Source organism: Astatotilapia calliptera, chromosome 14 (genome assembly GCF_964374335.1).
Source record: "Astatotilapia calliptera chromosome 14, fAstCal68.1, whole genome shotgun sequence".
Classification (NCBI taxonomy): Eukaryota; Metazoa; Chordata; class Actinopteri; order Cichliformes; family Cichlidae; genus Astatotilapia; species Astatotilapia calliptera.
Genome location: NC_137435.1, coordinates 33953310 through 33967184, shown reverse-complemented (window position 1 = coordinate 33967184; position 13875 = coordinate 33953310). Strand labels below are relative to the sequence as shown.

Below are 13875 nucleotides of genomic sequence, written 5' to 3'. Positions count from 1 at the left end.
TGTTTGCTGCTAACGCCAGGGCCTCCGGAGGACATTTGCCCAACGTTCCCCCAATATTGTCCCCCTGACACGTTTTTTTTCCCCCCTCTGCCATCTCCCTGTTTTGTTGGCAGGTGATAATCGGCCCACTGGTGGGTTCCTCGCCCAGAGTTCATTGCCAAAGGCGGCAGGGCGTATTCAGTAAACAAGGAATTAGCATGCAAATGGACTGGAAGGAAGAGGGCGGGGCTGGGAAGGCGAGAGTTTAAGGTCGCAGGTCAGACTCTCCTCAGACTTGATTGCGGAGCTGTCAATCACCGGCGGCCCTGAGGCAGAGGCACGCAACAAAGGGAACAAAGATGGCTGACAAAGACGGCCCCCTCTGCTCTCATACAACTTTCGCCGAACTTCCTCTTTTTAGGGCATCGCCGGAGTGCCCCGTAATTAATGGAGTGCCAATCACGCAGCGGGTAAGGCAGTGACTGACGGCCTCTTGGCACGGCCAGAGACCCGCAGCAGAGCAGAGGAACTTCACCTTCTCAGCGGGCTTCTGCAGCTCTCGACATTCTGCTGGAGCACTCGAGAGGCTTCATACAAGCTCCCCTTAAGGCGGAGGCTTTAAGTCAGCAGTTTTCTATAAGGCTGTAAGCTTTTAAGTCCACCTTAACTGTGCCACTCGAAATGGAGCACAAAGAGCGACGCTGTTCTAGGAGGCGAATGTGTGGCAGCACTTTTCAGCATGTGTTGTTGCCGTGGCTGGTTAGGCACCAGCTTGCTGCAGTTTTGGGACAAAAACAAGCGGGTCGCCCTTCCTTTCCCTTTTTTATCTCTCTTCTCCTCTGATATGCCCCTCCCTCCCTCCGTCCTAAGAGACAAAGACAGACAGACAGAGACCCACCAGGGAATGTCCACCCTCCCCGCCGCCTGCCCCGGCTCAGATAAAGACGCAGACGCTCCCCCAAGAGAGACAGAGAGGGATGGGGTGAAAAAAGGCCAGAGAGGATTGGCAGGGTTCACGGAGGATAAAAACGAGGAGAGGGAATGAGCGAGGGAGGAGTGGGGGAAAAAAGAGAGCAACAGAGATGAGCTAGCAGGAGAGTGACAGATGCGTCGAAAGTTGGCAGAGGAGAAAGAGGGCAAAGGGACAGTGAGTGACAGAAATAGCGAGTTAGGGGGATTCTGGGTGGGTGACTGTGATGAGACTTTGGATAATACGCCCAGAGTCAGATCATATTTGCATAAACACAAGATGGTGTGTGTGTGTGTGTGTGTGTGTGTGTGTGTGTGTGTGTGTGTGTGTGTGTGTGTGTGTGTGTGTGTGTGTGTGTGTGGTGTTTTGTTTCAGTGGAGATGCCTTTGCATGTTAAGGGAAAAACAGGGGACGTCAGGGCAACGGTAACACACAGCTAATTAAATCACTATGGGACAGAGATGGATGGCCTCACACACACAGACACACATGCATTTTCCCTGGAGAGCCCCCTCCTGCTGCGTTGAGCTGTGATGTGCGTCGTTTACCTCTATAATCATCTGCCTTTCCTTCTCTCACTCTTATTCCCACTCTCTCTCTCTCTTTCTAGGTAAACCGGTGATGATTATCACAGAGTACATGGAAAATGGATCCCTGGATGCATTCCTGAGGGTAAGTCATGCGTTTCTGTCTCCACACACACGTGTTCATGCGTGTTTGTGCATCAACGCTGATCCCATGTTATCCACCAAATTTACAAGTGTCGGTTCACAAACATTCACACTTTGTCCTTCCCATTTATCGTCTCGCTTTTCTCCTGACAATGAGGTTGAAACAGGTGAAACTTTGTGTTTCTCAGGTTCACAGCACTACAGGTCCACTATACATCTTAACCAGTTGCACAGTGCTAGTTAAAGGGAGATGTGGAATGGAGTGGACTTTTTATAGGTCTTTTCTAATCTTACGGATCTTTACGCTATAAAGTTAAACCTTAAGACTATTACTTATTACTATACCCAATGAGCTATTAGGAGTGACCCTTCACAAGTGTCCCTGTATTTACTTAGCAGACATTTTTGTCACAGTGTGGACATTTAACAGTAATAAGGATGAGCGTTTCTCTTTTTTCCCCCGCAGAAGAACGACGGTCGGTTCACTGTCATCCAGCTGGTCGGCATTCTGCGTGGCATCGCTTCCGGCATGAAGTACCTGTCAGACATGAGCTACGTCCACCGTGACCTGGCCGCTCGCAACATCCTGGTTAACAGCAACCTGGTGTGCAAGGTGTCCGACTTCGGCATGTCCCGAGTCCTGGAGGACGACCCCGAGGCCGCATACACTACCAGGGTGAGTGCAAGCATGTTTGTGTGTTGGCGAGCATCTGTCTGACTGAGTCAGCGGGTCAGCGGGCTGTCTGTACCCTCACTTGTCGGCTTTCATTAATCAGCCCAGCTTTCAATTACAGGGAGGAAAGATCCCCATCCGCTGGACGGCCCCGGAGGCCATCGCTTATAGGAAGTTCACCTCGGCCAGTGACGTGTGGAGCTACGGCATCGTCATGTGGGAGGTGATGTCATACGGCGAGCGGCCATACTGGGACATGAGCAACCAAGATGTAAGTCAGAAGCAACGTAATCATATGCAGATAGTCATGAATAATGCACAGGGTGAATTACTGTGAGATATTAAGGCTGGGTAATGTCAAACAACTTTATAAGAATGCTTCATCATTTTAACGTAGTTATACAATTACCTGCAGCTGTGATGAAACACCAGCAGAGCGTTCCTCTTCCTTATTGCAGTGAGCTCACATGTGTGGTTCCACTAATTATGAAAAAGGGAAAAAAAAAGATAATGTATTGTGTAGGTGTGTAAAGTACAGTAATTAAGAAAAAAGTTATAAAAATGACAAAGTAATCAAACTGCCTGAAGTTTTTATAACACTTCTGCTCAGTCATAAAGTCTTACAGCCACATTTATCTGCTATCCAGGTGATCAAGGCCATTGATGAGGGCTATCGACTGCCCCCGCCCATGGACTGCCCCGTGGCACTCCACCAACTCATGCTAGACTGCTGGCAGAGAGAGAGGGCCGACCGGCCAAAGTTTGGGCAAATAGTCAACATGTTGGACAAACTGATCCGCAACCCCAACACCCTGAAGAGGACCGGGGGAGAGACCACCGTCAGGTGAGAGGAAGGAGAATGACGCAAGGGGCTGAAAAGAGGAAGAGTTTTCAGTTCCGTTTGTGCTTTGGAAAATGAACGATGACAGGAAATATCATAAGGTGATGGTTGAGTTAGTGTTGAGTGTGTTTTCAGAGGATATTTTAATCTTAGCAATGAGCAGTCCCAATATTGGTCACACAGTCTCGGGCTTAAACAGTATCAGTCCATATGCATAAAAGCAGGAGAGTGAAGATAAAATAAAAAGCAACATCTTAAAACAGTTTTCTCTGTCAGACTTCTAAGATTGCTCTGATTGCGTAATAGGAATTAATTATTAATAATCAGCTTGCTGCCTTGTGGCTGTTAAGGGAAGATCGCTCTGGAATCCACTGAATGAGCTAATTAACATTATCAGGAAATTTGACAATTATATAGGTTTATTACACTTAATTTAAAATAAATTGGCAATTGTGTTACAGGAATTTCCCATTTAGTTTAATTAAACAGCCTGGAAATGTGCTAGTCACACATTCACTGCCACATTTGCAAAGTACAGCAAATTGTATAAAAGTAATACAAATACTGTTTGGATACTTCAATGGGTTATTTTCTGTTTGGGCTCTATGATGGTTCTCGAGGACCGGCCAGCTGCAGGAAAATGAGAGCCGTATGTTGAGAGTGGGCCTGAGACAAGTTAAGATGCTCTGTGTGAGAGCAGAGTCTGAGAGTGAGGTGACTGCCTGCTGTAACACGTGCGTTCACCTGTCAACCTCGATATCACGTTGACATTCATAATTAATGCATCTGTATTTTATACTCTTCATCATCTGCTTCTCGTCTACATACAGTTCTGTATGAGAGCATCAAAATTTCCATAACACATAATATTTGAGAAGCCACACCAACGTACTGACACGCGCACACACACAGCGTCCCACTCTGTCACCGCTATTTACATTCACCATTAAACATTATCTGCCAGCACCGTGTGGCTCGTTACAACGCAAACAACCTCCATAATGGCTTTCTCTGCAAACTAGCTTTAATGGTGCTTTACACACAGGAATCTAGGCGCTCTAACAGGGGGAGGAATTACAACGTTACACCGAGTTAAAAACAAACACGACCCTACGTCTCCAACACCATTACTCTTGAGCAGCCAAACGTGTTAAGGATGACCTTTGTGTGTTTACAGACTCGACGCAGGCCGACGGGAGTCTGTTTGAGTTTAACGAGTGTGCGAGCGCACACGAGCGGGTTGCGCGATCGCACACAGATGCGCACTCCTAATAGGATACAGCGAGAGCAAGCGTGGAGTCTGTGTAGAGTAATTAGCAGAGCTGAATCCTATAACTGCAGCTCTACGGTTACAAAAAGGAAAGAAGAGTATGTGTGTGTGTGGGAAGGTATCCCTGCGCATAATCTTTTCCACCTACTTAGAAGTGACGACTTAATAAAGAGCCTGACATCCAGTTCTCACAGCTCTACTCGACATCCTTTTTAAAAAGGAGAGAACGATAAAGAGGCCGAGAGCGCAAGACTTACCCAAGCGGGACAAGTGTGACTCAGACTCACCGGCCTCGTGTAAATGTTTCACAGCTGCTGCCACAGAAAGGGAGAAAGGCAGGGAAAAAAGAGGGAGGACAAATATGCTGATGAATATCTGAATGTGAAGAGGGACTCCAAGCACACTGTAAAATTCACCGAAGTGTGCCCAGGTTGTGTGTTTTCCGTGAAATAAGGATTAACTAACTGTATCGGTGACACCAGAGGAGGAGCTGTGTTTGACTTGGCTCAGTTTTTGGGTGCAGCCTGCAAAATACAGACACAAAAAAAATACAAAATTGCTAAGCTGACACATTTGGTGTTTCAATCAGGGAGGACAAGCTAGGGAGAAGTGTAGCTCGGTGCTTTTTACAGCTTGTAATTGTCACACATTTTTGACACTACAGCACAGAAGCATAGTTAAGAATTATGGAATAATTCCCGCAATGTGGCCGTTGCTGCAGTTGAGGTGAATCGGAGGTAATCAAAGATGGAGATGATTATGCTTCAAGTAAAAAGCACTTGAACAACTGGCTTTCATCATCTACATGCAAACAGCTGCATACAGTGCAGTAGCTTTAAACACAACGAGGAGTTTGATTTCGTGAAATAACCTCGTCACTTTTCTCCACCTATTACAGGCCCACTACCACCCTGCTTGAGCCAGGGAGTCCCGAGGTGTCCGCGGCTGTGGGCACAGTGGAGGACTGGCTGCAGGCCATCGGCATGGAGAGATACTGCGATAACTTCACGGCCGCCGGCTACACAACTCCAGAGGCCGTGGTCCACATGACGCAAGAGTAAGCACTTTGCCCACAATCATACTTTTACCATGCTGCAAGTGATTTTGAAGGATGAGGAGAATGAAACAGAAAACTAAAGGAAATGCCAAGCATCACAGTGAAATAGGAAAGTTTTTGTAAAAGTAGGCAATTTTATGATTTTTCTTTAACTTGTTACGCTATTATTGAGTTTGTAATAGCTCACACAAACCATTACAAACAGTTTACAAAGAGGGTGCTGCACCACCTCCTTGTGATTGTTTTGGTTACTAGTGGGTCGACAGGTCGCTCTTAGTTTCCATGGCAGACGGTGACTTGTTTGCAAACACCCACTTATCTACCACAGAGCAGAAGAAAAACCTGCAAAAGTGTGGCACAAACCGGAAACAGAGTAAGTGAAAGTTGTTTCAAAAGATGAAACATCTACTTTTAAGATGAATGGTCTCCCCTTTCAGTTTGCCATCCAGTTTGCAAGTAGTTGGTGAGAGTTTGCAGGCAAGTCAGTGATTTCCACGCAAACTACCCGTGCCTGCAGGAATATCCTCACAACCAAAACAACTGTGAAGAGGTTTTAGGGCAGCATTACAAAGCTGTTTGGGAACACAGTTGCCAACTGGCTGGGGCAAGTGGTGTCACTGGGATCCTATTTAGACATTACTAGAGATCTTAGGAGACATGATTAGCAACAACTGTGTTTATCTATTATTTTATGACAAAACGGTGAAATCACATTTTCTCATTAAACCTTTTCAAAGAGAGACAGATTAAAACACCTTCATAAATATAAAGCTAAGCTGAGCATAAGACATGAAAACAGCCAACCTGCTGTTTCCAAATGTAACAGCTTAGAAACATGTTGTGTTCATACGCAAACACTCGGTTTTACGTCAGGCAAAAATAAGCTAATTTCCTGAAATAATCCTGGCAAACTGTGCTTTTAGAATTTACACTAAAATAAGCTAAGCTAGTTTTCAAAAATAATTCAAGGAATTAAGCTACTATGTTACCTCTGCTTCAGTTATATATGAACTAAAATAAACTAAATGAATCTAATCCAGTCACCTCAAATAATTTGAGCACACTGCTAGCGACTTAACTTTGCTTCAGATGTTAAGAATAAGCTAAGCTATGCTAGTTAGCTCAAGTAATTGGAGCATGTTTTTGGCTGTTTCCCTCTGCTTAAGTTTTTAGTCAAGTTAAGCGGTTCCCCCGGTGTCTCTGCTTCATTTTTAGCACACAGTTTCTGTTATCCCCTTATTAAGGTATTCTGTGACACATTTAGAAAGGAAAACATGAGTTAAATTTGTCACTTCTTTATTATATCCACATTTTTCTTCTGCTAAGATTACACGATTAGAGTTGCCGTGTTGGCAAGTGAAATTCCTTATACAGCAGTTAAACTGTCAGACCAGTTTCCACTGGTAGGCTGTAAAATTCATCATGTGGATCAGACCTCCGTGTGCATGTTATTGTTGTCCTCGGTCCTAAAAGGCCTCTTCTCCCAATCCTTTTCAGGGACATGGCACGCATAGGCATCTCCTCCGCAGCGCACCAGAACAAGATCCTGACCAGTGTCCAGGGAATGCTATCCCAAATGCAACAGATGCAAGGCAGAATGGTTCCCGTCTGAGAAGATTAAAACAAAGAAAAAAGGAAGCAAAACGACTTTGTTTCTTATGAAAAAAAAACAAATAACAAAAAAAGATTAAATATTAAAAAAAGAGACAAATCAACTATGAAGAAATAGTTTACCTCATCCATGCACTTTAAATTGGATCTAAAAGAAAAGAAGACATTGATAAAGAAGGGAAAAAGTGTTGCAAATGGCACCTTTTTTTCAAAAATCATACCTTTACCTTGCCCTTTTAGTTGTTTTTGGAGAATGGGACACTTCTATCTGCAGCATTTATGGATAGATGGAGGGGACGGCTGGAAAAGTGCTTCCGAGAGGCCAATCTGGAGTGCCTTTAATGGTCTGGAATGAAAAGCGGGGGAGGGGGATCGTACCTTTTCTTCCTCCTTTTGCAGAGAGTGTTATTTCTGGAACTTTCTCTCTGGAATAATCCACAGAGCATTTTTTTTTTTTTTGATTTTCTGTGTTTATTGTACATGAATTGTTTCTGTGGGACTCAGAGGCTGCCCCGGCCACCATTGTTCTCTCTCTCAGCTGGAACTGTTTGATATCTTCCAGAAAAAATGGACAATCCTAGCCGTCAGATATAAACAGTGAATCTCTGACAGGCTGGGGGTTGGATTCTTCGGGGGGGAGGGGGGGGAGGGGTCAAGATGGCTGTGCAGGGAGGGCTTATTTTAAGGAGCTATTTGTGTTGCGTTTTTTTGTTTTTTGCTCTGTTCTGGCCTGTTTTTTTTCTCCCAGATCGCTGTATTATGTTGCCCTCAGGACATTTCTGAGAATGTCTTTGATCTTCCAGAGGAGCCTTTCCACTCCCCTGTCTTCCCAAAAAAACAAAAACAAAAACAAAAAAAACACAGTCAAAAAAAAAAAAAAAAATCCCACCCTGCTACACCTTCGATAAACACGCAGTTCGGATTCTCCCATCCATCTCCCCACGTGGATCGAAGTCCCATCCCCATCACTACTGCAGGACCAACCAACTCTTCCACACCACTTTTGACGGACGCCCGTTTGGACCACATGAGTTGGTTTTATAAGCGGAATGTGAGATGAAGAAATTTGCCAAGACGTTATCGGACATGGGGGGCAACAGGGATGCAGAAAGAGTCATCAACGTCAGGAAATATTCAAAGAAAGAAAAAGAAAACGATGGATCAAGGTGAGAGTTGACAGTCTTTTGTTTTCATTTTGTTACCAAAACTTAGCAAAGAAACAACTCTATTAAAGAAAAGAAAATACAGACATTGGATTAAAGCTCCCTTTATTATCGAAGTGTGCTTCTAATATAACCACAGAGTGCCTGTGAGAGTCATTAGATCCCCCTATCACTGGCCCCTCAGCTCTAGAAGCCGTGTTAATTAACAAGCAGGTTGCTCCACCTCAGGCAGCAAGAGCGGATCAATAGCCACTGGTCTGTGATCAGTCTGCGGGCCTGATGCCTCTGGCATATTAATGAGAAAAATTTATCAGCGGCTGACTCCCATTGAGCCTGACAGAGCCCAGCAGAGCTCCAAGGCACTTTCCAAGAACGAAGAGAGGCGCTCTGGGGTGTTAACTTTCTTCTGAGCCAACACACCAGCACGTTGTCACGGTACCAGAGGGTCCTAACGCAGGGTCTTAATTAATTTTGGCATATCAGATGCTACGTACTGCTCTCTTGTTGGTTAACCCGTGGCCAGATTTATTTGACTTTTTTTTTATAAATAATTTGAGCATCATAATTTATGTGCATAAATTAGCACTTGCCCACAAGGTAATAAAGTGAAGGTTAAGCTTACACAGTTCAAGGCTTAGTTTCATTTATTCAACACTGATTTATTGGACACAGCTACCACTTTGATACTGGTAAAGCAGTATGGATGTGAAACAGCTGACTGTCCTCATTGACAAGAGAGAAACTAGATACCAAAAGTAATTGTTCATATTTTACGTGAGTACAGTGCCAGTTAAACCCCCAGATGCAAACCCCCGTCTGGTTCTGTGATGGAAGGTTGTTAACACAGTGGAAAGTAAGATGAACCAGATCTAGAAAATGAATGTTTACATGTAGGCGAGTGGAGTAAAAAGTCCCTACTTTCTGAAAAAAGCCAAACTATCTAACACTGTGTGCAGTATTATGGAAATCCTAAACTTCTCAGTGGCATTTAAGTATACATTCAACTCAATTCAGTTCTATTTATGTATCACCTCAAGACACTTTGTATTGAGGCAAAGACCCTACAATAATTCCAATAAAGAGACATGTAATAAATATCTTTAAAGAGAATGTTTCAGTTGTCAGATTGGCTCAATTAGGAGTGTTTTCATACTTGAGGCAAATCGATCAGTTGTAACATGCAAAAGATCCTCGGTTTGAGATTGTGAGGAGACACGGATCCCTGGGAGGGTTGAGTCAGGAAGGGAATCTGGTGTAAACATTTGATTTATCTGCTGTGGTGACTCCTTGCAAACAAGTGAGCAGCAGAACCCTCACCAGCATTCTCTCAAAAACTCTGTTATTAAAAGTCAAGTGTTGGAACGTTTGGTTACTTCTCGCTGCGTTTTAATTAATTAATTTTTGTCTATGCAGGATTAGCCAAAGCTCAAGCCGGTGTAGTCGCATTGCTTGTTTTGTCTTAGCAACACACCAGAAGAGTGTTTCTGGTTTTGTTACTGTATATGTGTGACTATATACATGTTTTGTTACACAGGCAGTTGTTTCTAATTATTAGTGTTTCTTATTATATCAGTGTCTATCATTTATTAAAGATCTTCTTGAACGTGTGGTCAATCACTTCTTGCCTGTGAAATGTTGACAACTTTACAAAGGAATTAAATCGTTGAGTTTTTGACGTGCGCCAATAAGTCGAGGGCATGTTTCATATATTGTGCGCACAGAGCAACATGTGGCACGCAGAAGTTAGTACACTTCTTGCCTGGAAATCCATATTTCGCCCCCTCAGGCCGGCAGTTCGCAGACTCTGGACGCTCTGGCTTTGGCGCTCGGTTTTTGTTTAGCAGATGAGTCGAATGTTCCATGGAGCTGGAGCCGGCGAGCAGGGTTGTTGGTCAGAACTGGATGCCAAGCAGAAATTGTTTATGTTCTAAACCACCGTGACTGATGCAGCCTCTCATTCCTCCTCCTCTTTTTTTTTTCCTCTTTTCTTCCCAGCTGCTGCCGTCCATCACAAACAGGATCCCATCCTCGCTCGCTCCCTCACCACAACTGGATTTCTTCCCCGCTATTCCTTCTTTGTCTTCCTCCTCCTGGCTACCCTTCCACTCCTCACCGACACAGAGATGACAAATGTATACCCCCTCGAGCGTCTGAGACGTCCGCTGTCCCTCAAAACACGTCAACTTGACAAACTCGTCGCCGTCCATCAATCCGGCCCCGCGCTGGAATTACTCTGAATGAATTTAACAGCATCAAAAAGAGAACAAAGGAAGAATGTAAAATAACGGAGGAGCCCCTCTTCAGCTGATGACGATGATGATGATTATTTTTTTCCTGAAAGTTTGGTTTTATTTTGTGTGTTGTTTTTTGCTTTTTTTAATTATTGTTTCATTCTGTTTGCATGTAAAGTAACAAGAGTTTTATTTGAGCGAATGCGATGACGAGTGTGCACGTGGGTGTGTGCGTCTCTGTGAGTGGCAACGTCTTTGAAGTACTATCAGTAAATGTGTCTGTTTTCATGCCACTGTGCAGGAGGAGGAGATAACAGAGTTGTATAGTTTTTGATATTAAAAAAAAACACAAAAAAGACTTTTTTCTTTCTTTTCTTTTTTTTTTTTTGCTTTTTTGTGTCGTCTAAAAAGAAAAAAAAAGGAAAAACATTGTAAGGTGTGTCGATCATGTTGTGCAAACTTTACTCAGCAACAGCATTTGCTAAAACAACTTTCATGGAATCCGACCCATTCCTGCTCCGGCAGCGACGACGGCTTGTGAATGGACACATGGAGACTACAGAGCTGCACGTGACTAACGGTCTCCCCGTGCGTACAATCGCATCAATCTGGACCTCAGACTACTGCGAGCCCGTGACAAGTCGAGGAGGAAACGTTGGCGCCGTCTTCTCCACGTGGATGTGGGGTGGGAGGGGAGAACAGATTCTAAATGACACACCTTTAAAGAAGCAAGTGGCGTGAGGAATATGGTGTCTAAGGAGGGAGAACTGTTTATGCTTTTTTTTGTTTTTTAATTTTGTTTTTTAATTTTGTTGTTGCTTTTTTTTTTTTTTAAATATTCAGACCACAACATACAGTTACAGGTTTAACGATGGATATTTTGCTCATTTATCTCTTTAAACTATACTTATGTGAATGTTTTGAACTCGTAAGTGATGCTTCATGTAATATGAAAGAAACACCTCCATCCTTAATACAGCTCTACTGTTTCCTTTTTTTTTCTTTTTCTTTTTTTAGCAGTGTGTTTTCGGATGTTGGGGTTATCTGTGGACAAAAGGACCTGTTTGGAAATATGCAAGACATGCTGGGAAAGAGAATGAAACTAGAATGTACTGTAAAATACTTTTTTCCTTTACTTAAATGTCAGATGATTTAAAAAGAAAAAAACCAACAAAAAAAAATCAACAACAAAAAGCAAGAGTTAATGTTTGTCATTGTATGCCTTCCGATGCCATATGATCTAGCCATGTAGATCTAACATTCTCTCAATCTTTTTTTGTACTTGTTTTTTTTGGGCCGGGGGGGGCATGGTCATGATTTTTTCAGTTTTTTTTCTTTTGCTTTGTTTTTGTTTTGGTCAATGAACTCTAGGTACATGTAACTTATGTCATTTATTTATGTCCTTTTATATCTAGTTTGTAAAATAATAGCCTAAAGTGAAGAAAAATAATGGGGTGCCAAAGTGCATTCTTATTAAAGTAGAAAGTACATGATGATCGTTGTGCCTCTCATTTATGCGTGCACGTACGTGGCGTTCCCTTCATCTGTTGTTGGAGCTATTATGCCCGTAAAGGAGAGCTGATAACCTAGCTATCACACATGGAGCACCGTGTTACATGATTGGGTGTAATTGATGGCTTATGTAACTAAAGGAACGGGCCAAGGTAGCACATCAGGCAGATTCGTAGCTGTGGCCCGTCTGTTGGCAGTTTGTTCGCTCTTCAGCACACGCTCAGCAGATATCATGACTCTGGACAACTCCTCTCGGGCCAAGAGGCAGCAGCAGGGGCTGCTCACTTGGCATACAGTATGTCTATTAATGTGTGTGTGTATGTGTGTTTAATCAGAACAACATCTGCTTCCTGCACTCATTTCCAGCAGCGATAAACCACTGATTGTCCTCAGTCTTTGATAAGGGCCGAGGGGTTGAGAGTGGTGGTGGGTACAGTTTCAGAAACAGCTTGTGTGAACGTTGAGCCAAGTGGCATTTTACACGTTCCTTGAGCCATCACCAGCGCAAGGCAAGCGTACATTAAAGCCTGAAGTCTGCAGTGGGAGATGGTTATCGGCCTCAAAGGGGGAAAGTATGCCTCCTTTGGAGATTATTGGCAAGCTTAAAGGGGGAACACGAAAGACGATTAGTCAGAAGACTTGGGTTGATAAATTTTCCCTGAAGCTCAGAATTCTTTTTTTCCTTTTTGATTTTGCATGTGTAAAGCATGCATTTAAACACTGGGAATATTTTGTGCATGTCAAGAGAAAGTCAGGTTTATCTATGTTGTGGGAATTGACAGTAGATTCTTTTCTGGGAAACGGAGACCTGTACAAAATTCTAGGCCAGTGGATCCATGGAGATGTCAAACTATTTCACTGAAAGTCATTTTAAGATATCCACAAGGGAACCTGAATATCTGTAGCAAATTTCATGGCAAGTTGTAAAACAGTTGTCAGGCTTCTGTGCTTGAAGTCAGAAGTATATGCCTGAGATGACCATATTAGGATATTCCTTCATGTGACGTCAATGAGTAGAGAAGACAAAAACAAGCTTTCAGAGCAGTTAGAAACCTGAGATTTTACCCCAAAAAGATTCCTTTTATGTATCTTCCATTTTAACCGTATATGTCAGAAAACAAGGAAAGGCATAAAAGGTTTACTTTAAGATTCGCCATCAGGGGAGCGTGAATGTGTACTACATCTAACATTGTTGGCATATTTCAGTCAAAGTGGTAAATCAGCATAACTAAAATCAAGAAGGTGTGAAGCTTAAAAAAAAACAAAAACCCAAAAGGCAGGAAATAAATCAAAGAAAAGTTCTTGATGCAGCCCTAATTGAAAGAAAAAAGGAGAACAGAGCAGAAGAAACCGAGACACTGGGAGTGCAGAAATACTTGGCCGACTGCTGGACTTGGCTAACCAAAGTCAGTTAAAAGTTCAGGTAATGGCCATTATTCAGCTGGACTGCTGCCTTCCTCTTAACAAAATCAGTGCAATCCAACACCTCTGTCAGTAAAGATTCTCTTTTAGGGCCAGTTTCTCAGGGAGATACTGAAAAAGAGGTCTCTCAGGTACTTCAGCATGTGGCCCTTTTTATGGGTAGAAATAAAACACAGATGTTGGGGGAAAGAGACAATCCGATATTTGGGTCACTGTTGACTTTATCTACCAAATAATTAGAAGCTTTCCATCTCTAACAAATCTCTAAAGATTACTTGTAATGTGGGATACACAGGCCTAGTTGGTTGGAATTTTCATGTTTTACTCCCAGTGTCAGTGCTGAAAACAATGTTTCTTTTAGTGAATAAGAACATGAATTAACAATCTTTCACCAGGGACACCTATGCAACTATTATTCCCATGAAACATTGCTTCAGGGGTAACATCCAGGGGCGTGGCATCAGAAGGCTCCCTG

General features: G+C 43.2%; 1 protein-coding gene and 1 long non-coding RNA gene across 3 annotated transcripts in view; both read left to right on the top strand.

The window, feature by feature from the left end:
- epha4l (eph receptor A4, like) overlaps nt 1–7187 on the top strand; it is a 58471-nt gene extending 51284 nt beyond the window's left edge. For both annotated transcript variants that reach the window (XM_026191502.2, XM_026191501.2), the window contains exons 12-17: nt 1560–1621; nt 2087–2296; nt 2415–2564; nt 2941–3137; nt 5303–5461; nt 6959–7187. In XM_026191502.2, coding sequence (XP_026047287.1) covers nt 1560–1621; nt 2087–2296; nt 2415–2564; nt 2941–3137; nt 5303–5461; nt 6959–7073 — 893 coding nt within the window. In that variant the 3' untranslated portion in view covers nt 7074–7187. The remainder of the gene's footprint in view (nt 1–1559; nt 1622–2086; nt 2297–2414; nt 2565–2940; nt 3138–5302; nt 5462–6958) is intronic.
- A 512-nt stretch (nt 7188–7699) lies between these two features.
- On the top strand, nt 7700–10864 carry LOC145420230 (uncharacterized). The gene is made up of 2 exons (XR_013901541.1): nt 7700–8238; nt 10231–10864. It is a non-coding gene; the product is annotated as an uncharacterized LOC145420230 (long non-coding RNA).
- The last annotated feature ends 3011 nt before the right edge of the window (nt 10865–13875 follow it).